Raw genomic sequence first — 22726 nt, 5'->3', positions numbered from 1 at the left:
GCCCTTCGGCCCTCCAAGCCTGCACCAATCCAGATCCTCTGTCTAAACCTTTATTTTCTAAGGGTCAGTGTCCATTTGCTCCCTGCCCATCCATGTACCTGTCCAAATATATCTTAAAAGACACTAACGTGTCTGCGTCTACCACCTCCGCTGGCAACGCGTTCCAGGCACCCACCACCCTCTGTGTAAAGAACTTTCCACACATATCTCCCTTAAACTTTCCTCCTCTCACTTTGAACTCATAACCCCTAGTAATTGAGTCCCCCACTCTGGGAAAAAGCTTCTTGCTATCCACCCTGTCTATACCCCTCATGATTTTGTAGACCTCAATCAGGTCCCCCCTCAATCTCCGTCTTTCTAATGTAAATAATCCTAATCTACTCAACCTCTCTTCATAGCTAGCACCCTCCATACCAGGCAAGGTTAACAGAATCAATCTATGTAAGTCTGCAAAGTAACTATTTATTTTGAGTAGTGATAATGGGAACTGCAGATGCTGTAGAATCCAAGATAAAAAAAATGTGAAGCTGGATGAACACAGCAGGCCAAGCAGCATCTCAGGAGCACAAAAGCTGATGTTTCGGGTCTCGACACTTCATCAGAGATGGTCTAGGCCCGAAACGTCAGCTTTTGTGCTCCTGAGATGCTGCTTGGCCTGCTGTGTTCATCCAGCTCCACACTTTGTTATCTTATTTATTTTGAGTCGGCCATTTCTATCTGCAGATAGCCCACTATCAGTACAGTTAGCCAAACTGTAACTCCCATTTCAACCTCCTCTCTGTAGACATACAGACACATTAGCCAGAAAGAAAATGCCAAGGTTGTTATGAAGCAGAGACTGAGAAGTGAGTTCAGTCTCCCCCATTTCCAGCATTCAGTGATATGGTCCTTTAGGATTGTCAGTATGTGCTCTTCCTTTATTGTCCCGTGCTGATACTTTCATTGGTTTTTCAAAGGTGCAGGGTGGCTGGTTTATTCTCAAGAGAAATGGCGTTGCTCCTGTCCTTTCGGAGATCCAATGGATTCTCCTTTAAACATTCACAGCCACAGGCTATTTGGCTCCTGGGAGCCAATCACATCATTGTTGCCAGGCAGAAGGCCTTTGCCACTCATAACTAGTCACTAATCCACAGACCAATCAGCTCCTTGTTGCTGGCCAAATCTCCATTTGTACGCAGCCCCCTGGTTCCAGCTGGTCTGTAACTGGACCACCCCCCACTGCTTGAAGTAGCAGCTGTGTAAACAGCACTTACAATGAGGCTCCGGGAACTTGCTTTAATAAAGTGTCCAACCCTTCAACAATCCTTGGTTTCTCAACAAGTCGCTTTCCATGCCCCAGTCCACAATCAAAAATACCAGGAAAGGGAAATGTTGGGGCTAATATTAATATGTATTGCTCAGCCAAGCTGCCAGCATTTGACCAGGAATAGATGGACCTCAGCCTGTGGAGCAAAGGGAATTCCTGCATTCACAACCACCCAGATACTGTAACTGTGAATGTGAGAGGGTATGTGGGAGGGTATGTGAGTGGGGTATATGGGTACCCTGACAATGCCAGCGTTGTAGCTATCCCTAGTTGCCCTTGAACTGAATCACTTTCCCAGTCAGTTTCTGAGGATAGCTCAGAGCCAATCACCTTGCTCTGGGTCTGGAGTCACACATAAAGCCAGACCAGGTAAGGATTATGGGTTTATTACCCCCTGAAGGAGATTAGTGATCCCAATGGATTTTATAATAATATAATAAAACCAAACAAAGAATTGTGGATGCTGTAAATCAGAATTGACAAAGACAGAAATTACTGGAGAAACTCAGCAGTTTTGGCAGCATCAGTAGAGAGAAATCAGTGTTAATGTTTTGGGCCCAGTAACCCTTTTCCAAAACTGATAGCAGCCAGGAAAAGTGGGTATTTATGCTGAAGACAAGGTTTTGGAGGGGTTGGGGGTGGGGTTCTGTAAAGGATGGAAAAAGGCTAGTTGGGGTTTCTCACAACCGAGGGACCCAGGCACAGGTGCAGGGGAAGTTTTTGGAGGAATATTTTTAAATGATGTTTCAAAATATTTTTAAAATAAAATTTCTGCAATTTCTGCAATTCTACGTATTTCTGCAAACATACAGAATGGAAGAGTATTGGGGGGAGGTAGAAGATGAGGCCATGATGACATTATCAAATGGTAACATTGAAGTGACAGTGACTGCCCTTGACAACAACGCTGCATTAGACTGTGTGACATCGAGGAGCCCTGGAAAACTGGAATCACTGGGTATTGGGGCCAAACTCTCTGCTGGTTGGAGTCATACCTGACACATAGGAAGATGGCTGTGGTTGTGGGAGGTCAGTCACCTCAGCTCCAGGACATCTCTGCAGGAGCTCCTCAGGGTAGTGTCCTAGGCCCAACCATCTTCAGCTGCTTCATCAATGACCTTCCCTCCATCAGAAGGTCAGAAATGGGGATGTTCGCCGATGATTGCACAACGTTCAGCTCCACTCACAATTCCTCAGATACTGAAACAGTCCGTGTTCACATGCGGCAAGATCTGAATAATACCCAGGCTAGGGGTGACCATTGGCAACGAACATTCATGCCATAACAGTGCAGGCACTGACCATCACCACCAAGAAAGAATCTGAGCAATGTCCCTTGATATAGGATGCCATCACCATCAGTGAATCCCTCACCATTAACACCCTGCAGGTTACCATTGATGGGAAACTGACTATAAACACAGAGGCTACAAGAGCAGGCCAGAGGCTGGGAATACTGCAGCAAGTAACTCCCCTCCTGACTCCCCAAAGCCTGTCCCACCATCTCCAAGGCACAAGTCAGGAGTGTGATGGAATACTCCCCACTTGCCTGGATGGGTGCAGCCCCAACAACACTCAAGAAGCTCAACACCATCCAGGGCAAAGCAGCCGCTTGATTGGCACCACATCCACAAACATCCCACTCCCTCCACCACAGACACTCAGTAGCAGCAGTGTGTACTATCTACAAGATGCTCTGCAGAAATTCACCAAAGATCCTCAGGCAGCGCCTTCCAAACCCACAGCCACTTCCATCCAGAAGGACAAGGGCAGCAGGTACATGGGAACACCACCCCCTGCAAGTTCCCCTCCGAGCCACTCCCCATCCCGACTGGGAAATATATCCCCGTTCCTTCAGTGTCACTGGGTCAGAATCCTGGAATTCCCTCCCTAAGGGACATTGTGGGTCAACACACAGCACATGGACTGCAGCGGGTCAAGAAGGCAGCTCACCCCCACCTTCTCAAGGGGCAACTAGGGACAGGCAATAAATACTGGCCCAGACAGCGACACCCACATCTGTTGAGTGAATTACAAAACTTGAGCAACAGATTGGCCGATTCTAGCTCTAGGTTGATAGATTTGTAACTATATGTGAGTTGGGTAGAGGACAGGGAAACAATCTGTGTGCACTCAGGGTTCTCTGTCTCCCTGCTTCTTTCTCACTTTCATCTTTGTAACTGTCTCTCCCATTGCTCTGTTGTTTTCTCTGTGTTGCTTGCTTTCTGTCTCTTGCAATAAACCTACCTGTCACTACAATGGCTCTTTGTATCACCCCTACCTCTCTTCCTCATTCTGTCTATCATCTACCTTGCTGTCTTAACCTGTTTCCTCTCACACGTTGTATCCGAGATAATGGGAACTGCAGATGCTGGAGAACCCCAGATAACAAAGTGTGGAGCTGAATGAACACAGCAGGCCAAGCAGCATCTCAGGAGCACAAAAGCTGGTGTTTCGGGCCTAGACCCTTCATCAGAGAGGGGGATGGGGAGAGGGAACTGGAATAAATAGGGAGAGAGGGGGAGGCGGACCGAAGATGGAGAGAGATTCCCTGAGGTTTGTCTGGAGGGAGGAGGGTAACTTCTTCAGGTTAGGCATCCCTGGAAGAGGCTTCGCAGTGAGGTTAAAATTGTCTCGGATTCTCCAGCATCTGCAGTTCCCATTATCTCTGATAAAATTTTAATCTCACTGCAAAGCCTCTTCCAGGGATGCCTAACCTGAAGAAGTTACCCTCCTCCCTCCAGGCCAACCTCAGGGAATCTCTCTCCATCTTCGGTCCGCCTCCCCCTCTCTCCCCATTTATTCCAGAACCCTCTCCCCATCCCCCTCTCTGATGAAGGGTCTAGGCCCGAAACACCAGCTTTTGTGCTCCTGAGATGCTGCTTGGCCTGCTGTGTTCATCCAGCTCCACACTTTGTTGTCCTCTCACACGTGTTCCCTTTTCACTTTCTCCCTCTCTTTCTCCCATTGTATCCCTCTCTTTTTCTCCATCGCTCTCTTACCTCTCTGTCTTCCTTTCCCTTCTCCTGCATCTCACTTCCCCTTCATTCCTCTCTCATTTCCCTGTCTCTCTCCCACTTCTTCTCTCCTTCTCTCCCTTCTTCTCACTCCTTCCTCCTGCCTCTCTCTTTCTCGGTTTCCATCACTTTCTCTTTCTCTGTCTCCCTGTCCGCCACTCTGCATCTCTCTCTGCCTGCCCTCCACCCCTCTAGCTTTCCTTTCCTCCTCCCTCTATCCCTCCCTCTTTCTCTTCATCTCTGTCTCCTCCTCTTTCTCCCTCATTTTATCACCTTTTCTCCCTCTCTTGTCTTTCTCCTTCCCCCATGCTCTCCCTGTTTTCTTCACACAGAGAGTGGTGGGTGAGTGTGGAATGTGCTGCCGATAGTGTTAGTGGAGTCAGACACTTTAGTGACTTTTAAGCTACTCTTGGATAGGCACATGAAGGATAGTAAAATGTAGGGTATGCAGGGTAGTTTGATCTTAGCAGGATAATTGGTTGGCACAACATTGGGGGCTGAAGGGCCTGTACTGTGCAGTACTGTTCTATGTCCTATGCTCTATGTTCTGTTTACTTCTCTCTCTCCCTCACCCCTGTAACCCTCTGTTTTTATCTCTCTTCCTCCCTCCTTCCCTTGCCTTTCCTCCTTTTCTCTCCCTCCTCTCTCTCACTGAATGGCTTGCCTTCGCTGTTCTGTCACACTCTCGGAGGGTGTTAAGGGAGTTCCTGGCAAGCTGCCCTTGCTGCGCTCTGGAGCAGAGACAAGATGAGCAAGCCAATGGAAAGTTGGCTGGATGCTTGATGTGGGACACAATTTATGGACTTTTCTCCCTGTTGATATATTGCTGCTTGGCGAAGGGGTTGGGGGTGGGGATGCCATCTGAAAGTTGAGACCTACCTTTCTGAAAAGCAGTCAAGATTTTCTCAGACTTGGAGTATGTGCAGGTCCATGCCTGCAATTTATAATTAGAAAAGTTGCCCCTTAAAGCACTCTATCTCTCTGTAAAGGAGACTGGTCTCTTAGTGCTCAACTCCTGGTAGATTCCACATGAGACTGGAACTAAACTTCCCAGACACTGGGTGGGACATTGATGGTTACCACTGACCAATGGGAGTGTTAGATATCTGGCAAATGGAGCCAATAGTACTGGTGGCAAACGTCATGGTTAAAGCTGAGAGTTTCTTTTATTCATTCATGAGATTTATTGCCCATCCCTAGTTGCCCCTTGAGAAGGTGGGGAGAGTTGCCTTCTTAAACCACAGCAGTCCATGTGCTGTGGGTTGACCCACAATGTCCCTTAGGGAGGGAATTCCAGGATTCTGACCCAGTGACAGTGAAGGAACAGGGATATATTTCCAAGTCAGGATGGTGAGGGGCTCGGAGGGGAACTTGCAGGGGGTGGTGTTCCCATGTACCTGCTGCCCTTGTCCTTCCCGATGGAAGTGGCCGTGGGTTTGGAAGGTGCTGCCTGAGGAGCAGCGTCTCGATCAGCAGTGCAGTGAAGTAGTCTGGGAAGAGTGACACAAAGTAATGTAGGGCAAGAGGAAACAGCTGACTGGGTAAAGGACTAATTAACAATCTTTTGTAAAAGACCCCTGTGCGCTGAGAGATCACAACGTGATCGAAATTTCACAGTCAGATAGTTCTGCCTGAAGCAAGGGAGTTAAATGTGACTAAGGGATCTTATGAAGTCCAGGGACACAATTAGCTGCTGTGGACTTGGACAATACATTTAGGGGATTGACTGTACAAAGACAATAGAGAGTTTTTAAGGAAGTTTTACATTATTTACAACATTCCTTTAAGGTACAAACATTCAAAAACGTTCAGTTGCCCCTGCTGGTAAAGATCTTTCAGGATTGTACCAGATTAAAAGAAGAGGACTAAAGCATTGCCAAAACTATAAGCAAATTGGAGAGTTGTGAGGTTTGTAGAATGCAGCAAAGGAGGACCAAGAATGGGCGGCACGGTGGCTCAATGGTTGGCACTGCTGCTTCACAGTGCCAGGGACCTGGGATGGGTTCCAGCCTTGGGTAACTGTTTGGACTTTGCGTGTTCCCCTTGTGTCTGGGTAGGTTTGCTCCCGGGTCTCCCATTTCCTCCCACAGCCCAAAGATGTGCAGGTTATGATGGTTTGCCCCATAGTGCCCTGAGATGTGCAGGCTAGATGGGTTAGCCATGGGAAATGCCAGGTTATAGAGTAGAGGCTGGGTGTGGGTGAGATACTTTCCTGAAGTTTGGTCTGTGCTCGATGGGCCAAAGGCCTGCTTCCACACTGTAGGCATTAAAAATAAAAGTTGAAGAAAGTGAGAACAGAATGTAAAATCTAGCAAAAAAAAACTTAAAAATAGACTGTAAAAGCTTCTACAAGTTAATAGAAAATATTTGGTTAAGAGGAATATGCATCAATTTGAAGAATGGAGTGAGAGAGACTACCGGGAACTACAGCCCTGTTAGTCTTCCATCAGTAGCGGGAAAGATACAAGAATCAATTGTAAAGGATGGGATTGGACACCCCATGGTAATGATTTGATTGGGCAGAGTCAGCAGGGATTTAAGAATTATGTTTGCTGGCATTTTTAATGATGTTACCAATGATTACAGAGAGCAGATGGACGTGACACACTTGAATTTTCAGAGTCTTTTGATAAAATCCCCGGCAGACTTGTTAGAAAGCGATTCAAAAGATTGTGAACCATTGGAATTCTCAACCACAGAGGCCTGTGGAAGCTCAGTCTTTGAGCCTGTTTTAAGGTAGAGATTGATTGATTTCTGATTCCTAGTGGGGCACAGGATTATGGAGGGGCAGGGGAGCGGGCGGGAGTAGGTAAAAGGCATTGAAGTGCTCAAACAGCAATGATTGTATTGAATAACAGGTCAGGATTGATGGGCTGAGTGGCCTTCTCCTATTCCTGTGTTTTGATCTCCCTGTGAGCTCCTATGGAATGAAAATGAGCCAAATGGTGATCACTGTGGGTTGTTGTAAAAACCCATTTGCTTCATTGACACCCTTTGTGGATCCGAATCTGCCATCCTTACCCTGGTCTGACCTACTTGTGATTCCACAGCAATGTGGTAGACTCTGAAATATCCCCTGGGCAATTAGGAATGGGAAATAAATGCTGGGCCTAGTCAGCAACATTAAGAAAAGCCCTCTGAGTTGGGGATGATATTGATACCTAGTCAGTTTTGTTTATTTTCATGTGAGCAACCCAGCATGTCTAGCCTCTCCTCATAATCAGAGCCTCCTATCAGTGATAGCAGCTCAGTGAGTCTCCATTGTATCGCCTTCCTGTCTGTAACTAACTGCCTCAAGTGAGGGCCACAAAATGATGGGCAAAATGATAAGGCAGTGATTTGAAAAGTGAGTTACATTCCTTCAGTTTATCCAACAGCTCAAAACCTCTTGTCCCCCTTCCTCCAAAACATATCAGTAAGAAAACCTAGGAATATTATTTTAAACAGGAACTGCTAAATTATTGCTCAATCAACACCAGTCAGAAGCCTTTTCCTGAATGAATCCTTCAGTACATTCGAGCATGCCATTTTTCTCACTGGTATCTGATCTTACAACTAGGGCTTCGACTGAAGGGAGCTGAACGGGTTAATCATTCGGCTCCCCAGCTCCAACCACAGCCTGAGCAGATAGTTCCAGAACTAAAGGGACGGGATTGAGGGGGTGACAGAAAGTGCAGTGCATTCTGCCCAAAACAATTCTCGTTTGTCGTAAAAACCATTCGGTCCTGACAGCCAACAGCCCCCAAACATTCAGCTGAAGGATCAGAGTTGTTCAGGGGCACAGATGCCTGGCTCTAACTCAACCACTGGGATCTGATTTCACTGTTTCAACACCTCTGACTCAGTCATAAGTACATTCTGTAAATCTTCCAGGAGCCATGTTATATTGTAACTCGTTTATCTTTTCTCTGAAAGGTTTATGACTCTTTTATCCTCTACGTATCACCCGCCCCCACGCTCAACATCCCCACCCCCCCCATCAACAGACTCAAACACCCTGTTGTTTGGTGGGATGATACTTTCCCACACTCTGTGATCATATAAACAAAAGAACCAGGAACAGGAGTGGGCCATTCAGCCCCTCCAGCCCGCTCTGCCGTTCAGTAACACCATGGCTGATCTTTTCAGCTCCATGTATCCACCCATTCGTCATAAACCTTAAATCCTTTATTGTTCAAAAATCTCTCTATCTTTACCTTAAAACCATCCAACGAGGTAGCCTGAGGGCAGGGAATTCCACAGATTCACAACCCTTTGGCTGAAGAGGTTCCTCCTCAGCTCAGTCCTAAATCTGCTCCCCCTTATTTTGAGTCTGTGCCCCTAGTTCTAGTTTCACTCACCAGTGGAAACGCCCTCCCTGCTTCTATCATATCTATTCCCTTCAGAATGATATATGTTTCTATAAGATTCCCCCGTCATTTTTCTAATTCCAAATGAGAACAGTCCCAGTCTACTCAATCTCTCCTCATAATCCAACCCTCTCAACTCTGGAACCCACCTGGTGAACCTCCTCTGCACCCCCTCCAGCGCCAGGACATCCTTTCTCAAGTAAGGAGACCAAAACTGCACACAGTACCCCAGGTGTGGTCTCACCAGCTCCTTATACAGCTGCAGCATAGCCTCCCTGTTTTAAACCCCATCCGTCTCACAATGAAGGACAATATTCCATTTGCTGCCTTAATTACCCGCTGCACCTGCAAACCAACCATTTGTTATTCGTGCACAAAGACACCCAGGTGCCTCTGCATGATCAGTCATCACTGTATACTGACCAGCTCAGATCTTGTTTATGGGGAGCAGTGAAGAAGCTGCTGTTCAATCCTCCAATCTGTGTCACCATAAATACACCTCTGTCTTCGATTCCCAGATAAATTCTGGGTAGCTATGCTCGCACATTGCCGAGAGCGTAAGCTGGTGCCAGTGTCCAGTTTTGGGCTGTGCACTTCGGGATAGGAATGAGGAATTTGGAGAGGGTGTGGAGCGCTCGACTCAGGGAGAATCAGGGATAACAGTGGCAGAGTGATGAGGCTAACAGAGCTGGGAGCATTCTCCTTCCAGCAAAGAAAATGGAGAATGGAACACTGAGCCCTTCACGAGTATCGCAGCTCATCCTCTACATAAAATCCACCATCTCACACACTCTTCAGGCCCTTTAATTATACAGTCATAGAGGTCTATAGCAACAAAACGGGCCCTTCAGCCCAACCTCCCCATGCCACCCTGTTTTCACAGTTTAAACTAGCCCCATTTGGCTGTATTTGATCCAAATACCTCCACACCTATCCCATCCACCTACCTATCTAAAAGTTTCTTCAGAGGCAGAATTGTACTCCGTACACTACCACCTCTGGCAGTCCGTTCCAGACATTCACCAGCCTCTGTGTGAAAAATTGTTCCTGTGGACCATCTTGTATCTCTCACCTCTCACCATGAACTTACCCTGTGTAGTTTTAGACTCTCCCATCATAGGGAAAAGCTGTTGGCTTTTGTACCTTATCTGTGCCTCTCATAATTTTATAAACCTGTATAAGGTCAACCCTCTGTCTCCTACTCTTCAGGGAAAAAAGTCCCAGCCTATTGAACCTCTCCTTATAACTCAAACCTCCCCCTCCAGGTAGCATCAGTAAATCTTTGCTGCACTGTTTCTAATTTAACAACATCCTTTCTGTAGCAGGGCAACCACCATTGCACACAGTACTCTAAATGCAACCTCACCAATGTCTTCAACAGCGGCATCAAGGTGCCCCAATTCCTGCATTCAGTGCTCTGTACCATGAAAGCCAGCATTTTGAAACCTTTCTTCACTGCCCTGTCTACCTGCAACTCCACTTTCAAGGAGCTATGAATCTGTACCCCAGACCTCTTTGTTCTATAACACAGCCCAGGGCAGTGCCATTGACTGTGTAAGCCCTGCCCTGATGTGATCCACCAAAGTGCAGCATCTTGCATTTATCTAAATTCAACTCCATCTGGCATTCCTCACCCCACTGGCCCAGTTGATCAACACCTCGCTGTATTCCCAGATTACCTTCTTCATTGTCCACTAAGCCACCCATCTTGGTGCCATCTGCAAAATTATTAACCAGACCTCCTAAATTCTCAATCAAACTATTTATATAATAAATAAATAACAGTGGACTCAGCAATGATCTCTGCGGCACACCACTGGTCATAGGCCTCCAGTTTGAAGAGCAACCCTCTATCACTACCCTCTATGTCCTACTGTCAGGCCAATTTTGAATCCAGTTGGCTAGTTCTTCACATGAGATATAACCTATTGGAAGCCTACTATATGCTACCTTGTCAAAGGCCTTGCTATTGTCTATGTAGACATCAGCTACCGCGCTGCCCTCACCTACTTTCTTGGTCACCGCCTTGAAAATACTTAATCAAGATGTCAGACACGATTTCCCAAGTTCAAAGCCATGCTGACCATCCCAAATGAGTCCTTGCCTTTCCAAATGCCTGGAGATCCTGTCTCTCAGAATACCCTCTTACCCACCACAGACATTCGGCTCACTGGCCTGTAGTTCCCAGGCATTTCCCTACAACCTTTCTGAAATAAAGGCACAACATTAGCCACTCATCATGGGCCGAAGGGCCTGTACTGTGATGAACTGTTCTATGTTCTCACTCTCCAACCTTCAGGCACTTCACCTGTGGCTGTCCATGATACAAATATCTCCACCAGGGGCCCCACAATGTCCTCCCTAGCCTCCCACAAAGTCCTGCAATACACTTCATCAGCCACTGGGAATCTATCTACCTTTAAATGTCTTAAGACTTCCAATGCTCCTCTTCTGTAACGTGGACACCCTTCAAGTCATTATTTATTTCCCCAAGTTGCCTAGCAACCGTGCCTTTCTCAACAGTAAATACTGATGAGAAATATTCATTTAGGATCTCGTCTATCTTTTGTGGCTCCAAGCATTGATGACCTTGTTGACTTTTAAAAGAGGCCCTATTCTGTCCCTCGTAACACTTTTGCCCCTCATGTACTTGTAGAACCTCTCTGGACTCTCCATTACCTTTTCTGTTGAAGCCATCTCATGCCCACTTTTAGCCCTCCCAATTTCTCTCTAAAGTCTACTCCAACACCCTCTATATTCCTCAAGAAATTCCATTGATCCCAGCTGCCTGTGCTTGTCATATGCTTCACTTTTCTTGACCAGGGGCTCAATAATTCTCAGCATCCAGGGTTCCCTACTCCAGCCAGCCTTACTCTTCACTCTGACAGGAATATGCTGGCCCTGAGCCCTCATGAACAACCTCCCCATCATCAACTTTTGTCTGAGTCCATCAAAATTGGCCTTGCCCCAATTTAGAACATGAACTTGTGTACTAGGCCTGCCCTTTTTCACAGCTATGTGAAAGCTAATGGAATTATGGTCACTGGTTCCCAAAGAGCTCCCCGAGTAACAGCTCTGTCCGTTGCCCTGCCTTATTTCCAAAGGGGAGATCTGGTTTGTCCCTTCTCTCATAGGGCCATCTACAAACTGTCTGAGAAATTAATCCTGAATGCACGTAACAATTTTCTCTCCATCCAAGTCCTTAACACAATAGCAGACCTAGTTGGTGTTAGGAAATATAAAATCGCTGACTATTACAACTCGATTATCCTTGCAGAGATCTGCAATCTCCTTATGTACTTGCTCCTCAATCTCCCACTGACTATTGCTTCAGTGACCACAGATCTAAAGCTATAATTCAGGATTTGGCACAGAATTAAATGCAGAATAAAGTTTCCTTTGTGCTTTCTTCATCTTTACACTCCAAGGATAGGGACAGCACAGTGTTAGATACAGAGTAAAGCTTCCTTTACACCGTCCCGCAACAAACACTCCAATGATAGGGACAGCATGGGGCTGGATACAGAGAAAAGCTGTCTCTACACTGTCCTCGCATCAAACACTCAGAGATAGTAAGAACTGCCGATGCTGGAGTCAGAGATAACACACTGTGAAGATGAAGGAACACAGCAGGCCGGGCAGCACCAGAGGAGCAGGAGAGTTGATGTTTTGGGCTGGGACCCTTTTTCAGAAAACCTTATTTTCTGAAGAAAAGTCCTGACCCAAAACATTAACTTTCCTGTTCCTCTGATGCTGCCCGGCCTGCTGTGTTCCTTCAGCTTCACGGTGTTACCCTCGTCAAACGCTCCCAGGGACAGAGACAGCATGGGGTTAGATATAGAGTAAAGCTCTCTCTACACTGCCCCCCATCAAAAACTCCAAGGACAGGGACAGCACGGGGTTAGATACAGAGTAAAGCTCCCTCTACACTGTCCCCCATCAAACACTTCCAGGGACAGGGACAGCACGGGGTTAGATACAGAGTAAAGCTCCCTCTACACTGTCCCCCATCAAACACTCCCAGGGACAGGGATAGCACGGGGTTAGATACAGAGTACTTGGTGAAGGGGTTGTATAAGTCATCCACTGATGGCAGTAATTGATGACGTATCTTTTCTGTTGCAAGATTATTGTTTTGCATTTAATAGATGTCTTCCTGTTTTTATTAGAATATGTTTTGGAATCTGTGTCAGTCCAGTTCATGCATGAGCTCAGGACCAGAGTGTTCCGCTTGAGCTGAGCTGTGGAGACATTTGTGGGAGTTAATTGGTGTTTGACCTGGAATGCCTTTAATCTGATCCCACAAAAGAATTTCGGATTGATCAGCTATTGATAAGGGGCTTGCGTGCTCTCAATGGCTTCACATTGTTTCTGATCGAACATTCCAAAATGGGCCTTGTTCAGCAACAAAAAACTCTCTTCACAGTGTGCGTTTTGCACCATATAACATCAAATAACTCTCTAAAAACCAAAAGAACTATGGATACTGTAAAGCAGAAACACAAACAGACGTTGCTGGAGACACTCAGCAGGTCTGGCAGTGTTAGTAATGCCTGCCCATTCACCCCTCATCACTCTGAAACGTCAACATTCATTTTTCACTCCACAACTGCTGCCAGACCGATTGAGTTTTTCCAGCTATTTCTGTTTCTTGTTGAAAGGGTTGCTTTGAGAAACAGAAGGGTTTATCATGGGCAGAATGTACAGCAAGTCACTGTGTTTGGCAACAGGAGAGTCTGTCACCACTCACTGATGGACCATTTTCGGCTTTACACCAGCATGACCCGGCTCCGTCACTGCTTCAACCCACTATATGATGGGGGTCGTGGCCTTCAGGTCTGAATGACCTACTTTTACAAATGAGAGTTTCAGCAGTCAAAGGGTCAGTGCTGAGGGAGTGCCGCACTGTCGGAGGGTCAGTGCTGAGGGAGTGTCGCGCTGTCGGAGGGTCAGTGCTGAGGGAGTGCCGCACTGTCGGAGGATCAGTGCTGAGGGAGTGCCGCACTGACAGAGGGTCAGTACTGAGGGAGTGCCGCACTGTCAGAGGGTCAGTACTGAGGGAGTGCCATACTGTCAGAGGGTCAGTGCTGAGGGAGTGCCGCACTGTCAGAGGGTCAGTGCTGAGGGAGTGCCGCACTGTCAGAGGGTCAGTACTGAGGGAGTGCACAGTTCTGGTAGCCCTGCTGCAGGAAGGACATTATTAAATTGGTGACGGTGCAGAAATGATTCACAAGGATGTTACAGAGACTGGATGTTTCAAATGACGTGGAAACGCTGGATAAACTGGGGCGTTTTTCACGAGTGCTTAGAATGTTGAAGCCTGACTTTATTGCGGTTTATAAAATCATGAGGGTCATGGATAGGGTGAATAGCCAAAGTTTTTTTTCCCCTAGGTTGGGGTCGTTGAAAATGAGGGCGCATAGTTTTATGTCGAGAGGAGAAAGATTGAAAAGGGACCCGAGGGGCAACTTTCTCACACAGAGAGTGGTTCATGTGTGAATGAGCTGCCAGAGGAAGTGGTGAATGTGGGTACGGTCACAACATTAAAAGCACAGGAATAAGAAAAGTTTAGACAGATACGGCCAAGTGCAGGCAAATGGGACTAACTTAGTTTGGGAAACCTGGTCAGCACAGAAGAGTTGGGCAGAAGGAACTATTTCCATGCTGTGCGATGCTCTGATTTTCCCTGGAGATTAAAATCCCTCATGACTAATGTTGTGCCTTTCTGACAAGCTGTTGCTCTTTATTCATTCCTGTTCTATTCCACAATGTGGGCCACTAATTGAAGAGGCATCGCCACTATTCCCACAGGTGGTGGCATCCCTTAGCATTTCCCAACTCATCCCAATCCGATTCAACAGCCTGGTTTCCTGAATATAGATCATTCTCTGTATTATGTCAGCCCATCGCTAATTACCACACACACTCCTGCACCTTATCCTAGCATCTTGCCTTTTTGAAATGTTGTCACAGAATTACAGACCTGTTCTATTACACAGAATGGAAACCGTTGACCAGAAACTCAGACTCATCACATTAACACAGAGGCTACAGGAGTAGGCCGGAAGCTGGGAATCCTGTGGCAAGTAACTCACCTCCTGACTCCCCAAAGCCTGTCCACCATCTACAAGGCACAAGTCAGGAGTGTGATGGAATACTCCCCACTTACCTGGATGGGTGCAGCCCCAACAACACTCAAGAAGTTCCACACCAACTTCTGCAGAACGGTTGGTGTAGAAATCCTTCCCCATTTGATGTCAGTAACTTAAACTAATATCAGAAAAACAACTGGGGATAGTGAATCTACTGATATGGCTCAGTTAAACATGACCATGTGGCGAAGCTGTGTACAAAGAAAATTTGCATTCTGACAATGGCAAGAATTTTACCCGATATCAAAGGGGGTGGGGTCAAGGTGGAGTCATTACAGATCAGCCAAAATTTCATGGAACAATGGGAGAGGCTTGATGGGCTGTGAGTCCTCACCCTGCTCCTTTGTTTCTTTGTAAGCCTTCCCAGATATATCTTCCATGAGGAGCCAGGACATGCCCACAGCCCTCTTACCAATACTAATAACCAGCTCCACTTCCTTCATGTTGAAGTATAACCCAGGATTTTGGCCAGCAATGGTCCCAGGCAGGATTAGATGAATGTCTCAGATATCTCGCACGTCTACATCTAATATCATTACAAAATTTGTCAACAGCAACTTGGCTCTATCTTGTCACAGGTTGGCAGTGCGATCGTTCCAGTGCCACTAGAGAGCCTGTACCCTGCTGTTGGGATGCACTCAATTGGAGAGGAAGTGCAGCTGGACCTGTTGGCAGAGTGGGCTTCAAACGAGGAAGACAACTTAATGATGGTGGATAACCACGAAGATGACTGGGCTCGGTTACATGACATGAAGCTCTCGGGTTCAGTAAGTAACAAGTTATTGGCATCAACAATCCAATCAGGGACAGACCTGACCCCCACCGGTACTGTACCCAAGTGTTATACAGCGACAGACCTGTCCCCACCAGTACTGTACCCCAGTGTTATTCAGTGACAGACCTGTCCCCCACCGGTACTGTACCCCAGTGTTATACAGTGACAGACCTGTCCACACAGGTAACAAAGTGTGGAGCTGGATGAACACAGCAGGCCAAGCAGCATCTCAGGAGCACAAAAGCTGACGTTTTGGGCTTAGACCCTTCATCAGAGAGGGGGATGGGGAGAGGATTCTGAAATAAATGGGGGGAGAGGAGGAGGCGGACCGAAGATGGATAGAGGAGAAGATAAGTGGAGAGGAGAGTATAGGAGGGGAGGTGGGGAGGTGGGGAGGGCATAGGTCATTCCGGGGAGGACGGACAGGTCCAGGAGGCGGGATGAGGTTCGAGGTGGGAAATGGGGGGGCAATTGGGATGGGAGGAGGGGATAGGTGAGAGGAAGAACAGGTTAGGGAGGCGGGGACGAGCTGGGCTGGTTTTGGGATGCGGTGGGGGAAGGGGAGATTTTGTAGCTGGTGAAGTCCACATTGATACCATTGGGCTGCAGGGTTCCCAAGCGGAATATGAGTTGCTGTTCCTGCAACCTTCGGGTGGCATCATTGTGGCACTGCAGGAGGCCCAGGACAGACATGTCGTCAGAGGAATGGGAGTACTGTGCCCCAGTGTTAAACAGTGACAGACCTGTCGCCACCGGTACTGTACCCCAGTGTTATACAGTGACAGACCTGTCCCCACTGGTACTGAGCCCCACTGTTATACAGTGACAGACCTGCCCCCACTGGCACTGAACCCCAGTGTTATACAGTGACAGACCTGTCCCCACCAGTACTGTACCCCAGTGTTATACAGTGACAGGCCTGTCCCCACCAGTACTGTACCCCAGTGATATACAGTGACAGACCCGTCCCCACCGGCACTGAACCCCAGTGTATACAGTGAGAGGCCTGTCCCCACCGGCACTGAACACCAGTGTTATACAGTGACAGACCTGTCCCCACCACTACTCTACCCCAGTGTTATACAGTGACAGGCCTGTCCCCACCGGTACTGTACACCAGTGTTATACAGTGACAGACCCATCCCCACCGGTAATGTACCCCAGTGTTATACAGTGACAGATCTGTCCCCACCGGTACTGTACACCAGTGTTATACAGTGACAGGCCTGTCCCCACCGGTACTGTACCCCAGTGTTAAACATTGACAGGCCTGTCCCCATCGGTACTGCACCCGAGTGTTATACGGAGACAGATCTGTCCCCACCACTACTGTCCCCCAGTGTTATACGGACAGACCTGTCCCCACCGGTACTGTACCCCAGTGTTATACAGCGACAGACCCGCCCCCCGGGTACTGTACCCCAGTGTTATCAGGAACAGACCAGCCCCCTGGGTACTGTACCCCAGTGTTATACAGAGACAGACCCGCCCCCCCCCCCCCCCGGGTACTGTACCCCAGTGTTATAAAGTGACAGACCCTATCCCCACAGATACTGTACCCCAGTGTTATAGAGCGACAGACCCTATCCCCACCGATACTGTACCCCAGTGTTATACAGCGACAGAGCTCTCCCCACCGGTACTGTACCCCAGTGTTATAAAGAGACAGACCCGCACCCCCCGACCCCCCCGGTTACTGTACCCCAGTGTTATACAGTGACAGACCTGTCCCCACTGGTACTGTACCCCAGTGTTATACAGCGACACAACCGTCCCCACCGGTACTGTACCCCAGTGTTAAACAGCGACAGACCTGTCCCCACCGGTACAGTACCCCAGTGTTAAACAGTGACAGATCTGTCCCCACCGGTACTGTACCCCAGTGTCATACAGAGACAGACCTGTCCCCACCGGTACTGTACCCCAGTGTCATACAGCGACAGACCCTATCCCCCACGGTACTTTCCCCCAGTGTTATACAGAGACAGACCTGTCCCCACCGGTACTGTACCCCAGTGTTATACAGTGACAGACCCATCCCCACCGGTACTGTACTCAGTGTTATAAAGTGACAGACCCTGTCCCCCACGGTACTGTACCCCAGTGTGATACAGGGACAGACCCGTCCCCACCGCTATTGTACCCCAGTGTTGTACAGTGACAGAGCTGTCCCCACCGGTACTGCACACCAGTGTTATATAGAGATAGACCTGTCCCCACCGGTACTGTACCCCAGTGTTATACAGTGACAGACCTGTCCCCACTGGTACTGTACCCCAGTGTTATACAGTGACAGACCCGTCCCCACCGGTACTGTACCCCAGTGTTATACAGTGACAGATCCGTCCCCACCGGTACTGTACCTGAGTGTTATACAGTGACAGACCTGTCCCCACTGGTACTGTACCCCAGTGTTATACAGTGACAGACCTCTCCCCACCAGTACTGTACCCCAGTGTTATACAGTGACAGACCTGTCCCCACCAGTACTGTACCCCAGTGTTATACAGCGACACAAGCGTCCCCACCGGTACTGTACCCCAGTGTTATACAGAGACAGACCTGTCCCCACCAGTACTGTACCCCAGTGTTATACAGCGAAAGAGCTCTACCCACCGGTACAGTACCCCAGTGTTATACAGCGACAGATCTGTCCCCACCGGTACTGTACCCCAGTGTTAAACAGCGACAGAGCTGTCCCCACAGGTACAGTACCCCAGTGTTAAACAGCGACAGATCTGTCCCGACCGGTACTGTACCCCAGTGTTAAACAGCGACAGAGCTGTCCCCACAGGTACTGTACCCCAGTGTTATACAGGGACAGAGCTGTCCCCACTGGTACTGTACCCCAGTGTTAAACAGCGACAGAGCTGTCCCCACTGGTACTGTACCCCAGTGTTATAGAGCGACAGACCCTATCCCCACTGATACTGTACCCCAGTGTTATACAGCGACAGAGCTCTCCCCACCGGTACTGTACCCCAGTGTTATAAAGAGACAGACCCGCACCCCCCCACCCCCCCGGTTACTGTACCCCAGTGTTATACAGTGACAGACCTGTCCCCACTGGTACTGTACCCCAGTGTTATACAGCGACACAACCGTCCCCACCGGTACTGTACCCCAGTGTTAAACAGAGACAGACCTGTCCCCACCGGTACAGTACCCCAGTGTTAAACAGCGACAGATCTGTCCCCACCGGTACTGTACCCCAGTGTCATACAGAGACAGACCTGTCCCCACCGGTACTGTACCCCAGTGTCATACAGCGACAGACCCTATCCCCCACGGTACTTACCCCAGTGTTATACAGAGACAGACCTGTCCCCACCGGTACAGTACCCCAGTGTTATATAGAGACAGACCTGTCCCCACCGGTACTGTACCCCAGTGTTATACAGTGACAGACCGATCCCCACCGGTACTGTACTCAGTGTTATAAAGTGACAGACCCTGTCCCCCACGGTACTGTACCCCAGTGTGATACAGGGACAGACCCGTCCCCACCGCTATTGTACCCCAGTGTTATACAGTGACAGAGCTGTCCCCACCGGTACTGTACACCAGTGTTATATAGAGATAGACCTGTCCCCACCAGTACTGTACCCCAGTGTTATACAGTGACAGACCTGTCCCCACTGGTACTGTACCCCAGTGTTATACAGTGACAGACCCGTCCCCACCGGTACTGTACCCCAGTGTTATACAGTGACAGATCCGTCCCCACCGGTACTGTACCTGAGTGTTATACAGTGACAGACCTGTCCCCACTGGTACTGTACCCCAGTGTTATACAGTGACAGACCTCTCCCCACCAGTACTGTACCCCAGTGTTATACAGTGACAGACCTGTCCCCACCAGTACTGTACCCCAGTGTTATACAGCGACACAAGCGTCCCCACCGGTACTGTACCCCAGTGTTATACAGAGACAGACCTGTCCCCACCAGTACTGTACCCCAGTGTTATACAGCGACAGAGCTCTACCCACCGGTACAGTACCCCAGTGTTATACAGCGACAGATCTGTCCCCACCGGTACTGTACCCCAGTGTTAAACAGCGACAGAGCTGTCCCCACAGGTACAGTACCCCAGTGTTAAACAGCGACAGATCTGTCCCCACCGGTACTGTACCCCAGTGTTAAACAGCGACAGAGCTGTCCCCACAGGTACTGTACCCCAGTGTTATACAGGGACAGAGCTGTCCCCACTGGTACTGTACCCCAGTGTTAAACAGCGACAGAGCTGTCCCCACTGGTACTGTACCCCAGTGTTAAACAGCGACAGATCTGTCCCCACCGGTACTGTACCCCAGTGTTAAACAGCGACAGAGCTGTCCCCACAGGTACTGTACCCCAGTGTTATACAGGGACAGAGCTGTCCCCACCGGTACTGTACCCCAGTGTCATACAGAGACAGACCTGTCCCCACCGGTACTGTACCCCAGTGTTATCAGGAACAGACCCGCCCCCTGGGTACTCTACCCCAGTGTTATAAAGTGACAGGCCCTATCCCCACCGATACTGTACCCCAGTGTTATACAGAGACAGACCCGCCCCCCCGGGTACTGTACCCCAGTGTTATAAAGAGACAGACCCGCACCCCCCCCACCCCCGGTTACTGTACCCCAGTGTTATACAGTGACAGACCTGTCCCCACTGGTACTGTACCCCAGTGTTAAACAGCGACAGACCTGTCCCCACCGGTACAGTACCCCAGTGTTAAACAGCGACAGATCTGTCCCCGCCGGTACTGTACCCCAGTGTCATACAGAGACAGACCTGTCCCCACCGGTACTGTACCCCAGTGTTGTACAGCAACAGAACTGTCCCCACCAGTACTGTACCCCAGTGTTATACAGTGACAGACCCTGTCCCCCACGGTACTGTACCCCAGTGTTATACAGAGACAGACCTGTCCCCACCGGTACTATACCCCAGTGTTATACAGTGACAGACCCATCCCCACCGGTACTGTACTCCAGTGTTATAAAGTGACAGACCCTGTCTCCCACGGTACTGTACCCCAGTGTGATACAGGGACAGACCCGTCCCCACTGCTATTGTACCCCAGTGTTATACAGTGACAGAGCTGTCCCCACCGGTACTGTACACCAGTGTTATATAGAGATAGACCTGTCCCCACCGGTACTGTACCCCAGTGTTATACAGTAACAGACCTGTCCCCACTGGTACTGTACTCCAGTGTTATACACTGACAGATCCGTCCCCACCGGTACTGTACCCCAGTGTTACACAGTGACAGATCTGTCCCCACTGGTACTGTACCCCAGTGTTATACAGTGACAGATCCGTCCCCACCGGTACTGTACCCCAGTGTTAAACAGCGACAGACCTGTCCCCATCGGTACAGCACCCCAGTGTTAAACAGCGACAGATCTGTTCCCACCGGAACTGTGCCCCAGTGTTATATAGCGACAGAGCTCTCCCCACCGGTACTGTACCCCAGTGTTATACAGTGACAGACCTGTCCCCACCGACACTGTACCCCAGTGTTATACAGTGACAGACCTGTCCCCACCGGTACTGTACCCCAGTGTTATACAGGGACAGACCCTGTCCCCACCGGTACTGTACCCCAGTGTTATACAGTGACAGACCTGTCCCCACCGGTACTGTACCCCAGTGTTATACAGTGACAGACCTGTCCCCACCGGCACTGTACCCCAGTGTTATACAGTGACAGACCTGTCCCCACCGGTACTGTACCCCAGTGTTATACAGTGACAGACCCTGTCCCCACCGGTACTGTACCCCAGTGTTATACAGTGACAGACCTGTCCCCACCGGTACTGTACCCCAGTGTTATATAGAGACAGACCTGTCCCCACCGATACTGTACCCCAGTGTTATACAGTGGCAGACCTGTCCCCACCGGTACTGTACCCCAGTGTTATACAGTGACAGACCTGTCCCCACCGGTACTGTACCCCAGTGTTATATAGAGACAGACCTGTCCCCACCGATACTGCACCCCAGTGTTATACAGTCACAGAACTGTCCCCACCGGTGCTGTACCCCAGTGTTATACAGTGACAGACCTGTCCCCACCGGTGCTGTACCCCAGTGTTAAACAGTGACAGACCCGTCCCCACCGGTACTGTACCCCAGTGTTATACAGCGACAGACCTCTCCCCACCGGTACTGTGCCCCAGTGCTCCACAGCGACAGACCTGTCCCCACTGGAACTGTACCTCAGTGTTCTACAGTGACAGGCCTGTCCCCACCGGTACTGTACCCCAGTGTTATACAGCGACAGACCCGCCCCCCGGGTACTGTACCCCAGTGTTATACAGAGACAGACCAGCCCCCCCCCGGGTACTGTACCCCAGTGTTCTAAAGTGACAGACCCTATCCCCACCGATACTTTACCCCAGTGTTATAGAGCGGCAGACCCTATCCCCACCGATACTGTACCCCAGTGTTAAACAGCGACAGAGCTGTCCCCACTGGTACTGTACCCCAGTGTTAAACAGCGACAGATCTGTCCCCACCGGTACTGTACCCCAGTGTTAAACAGCGACAGAGCTGTCCCCACAGGTACTGTACCCCAGTGTTATACAGGGACAGAGCTGTCCCCACCGGTACTGTACCCCAGTGTCATACAGAGACAGACCTGTCCCCACCGGTACTGTACCCCAGTGTTATCAGGAACAGACCCGCCCCCTGGGTACTCTACCCCAGTGTTATAAAGTGACAGGCCCTATCCCCACCGATACTGTACCCCAGTGTTATACAGAGACAGACCCGCCCCCCCGGGTACTGTACCCCAGTGTTATAAAGAGACAGACCCGCACCCCCCCCACCCCCGGTTACTGTACCCCAGTGTTATACAGTGACAGACCTGTCCCCACTGGTACTGTACCCCAGTGTTAAACAGCGACAGACCTGTCCCCACCGGTACAGTACCCCAGTGTTAAACAGCGACAGATCTGTCCCCGCCGGTACTGTACCCCAGTGTCATACAGAGACAGACCTGTCCCCACCGGTACTGTACCCCAGTGTTGTACAGCAACAGAACTGTCCCCACCAGTACTGTACCCCAGTGTTATACAGTGACAGACCCTGTCCCCCACGGTACTGTACCCCAGTGTTATACAGAGACAG

General features: G+C 49.3%; 1 protein-coding gene across 2 annotated transcripts in view; it reads left to right on the top strand.

Moving 5' to 3' along the window:
- The window catches only part of LOC125454307 (SPRY domain-containing protein 3-like), a 559019-nt gene that overhangs the window by 324683 nt on the left and 211610 nt on the right, over positions 1-22726 (top strand). For both annotated transcript variants that reach the window (XM_059647616.1, XM_059647617.1), the window contains exon 6: positions 15403-15591. In XM_059647616.1, the coding sequence (XP_059503599.1) occupies positions 15403-15591 (189 nt within the window). The remainder of the gene's footprint in view (positions 1-15402; positions 15592-22726) is intronic.

Source organism: Stegostoma tigrinum, chromosome 7, assembly GCF_030684315.1.
Source record: "Stegostoma tigrinum isolate sSteTig4 chromosome 7, sSteTig4.hap1, whole genome shotgun sequence".
NCBI lineage: Eukaryota > Metazoa > Chordata > Chondrichthyes > Orectolobiformes > Stegostomatidae > Stegostoma > Stegostoma tigrinum.
This window is presented reverse-complemented; position numbering and strand designations above follow the sequence as displayed.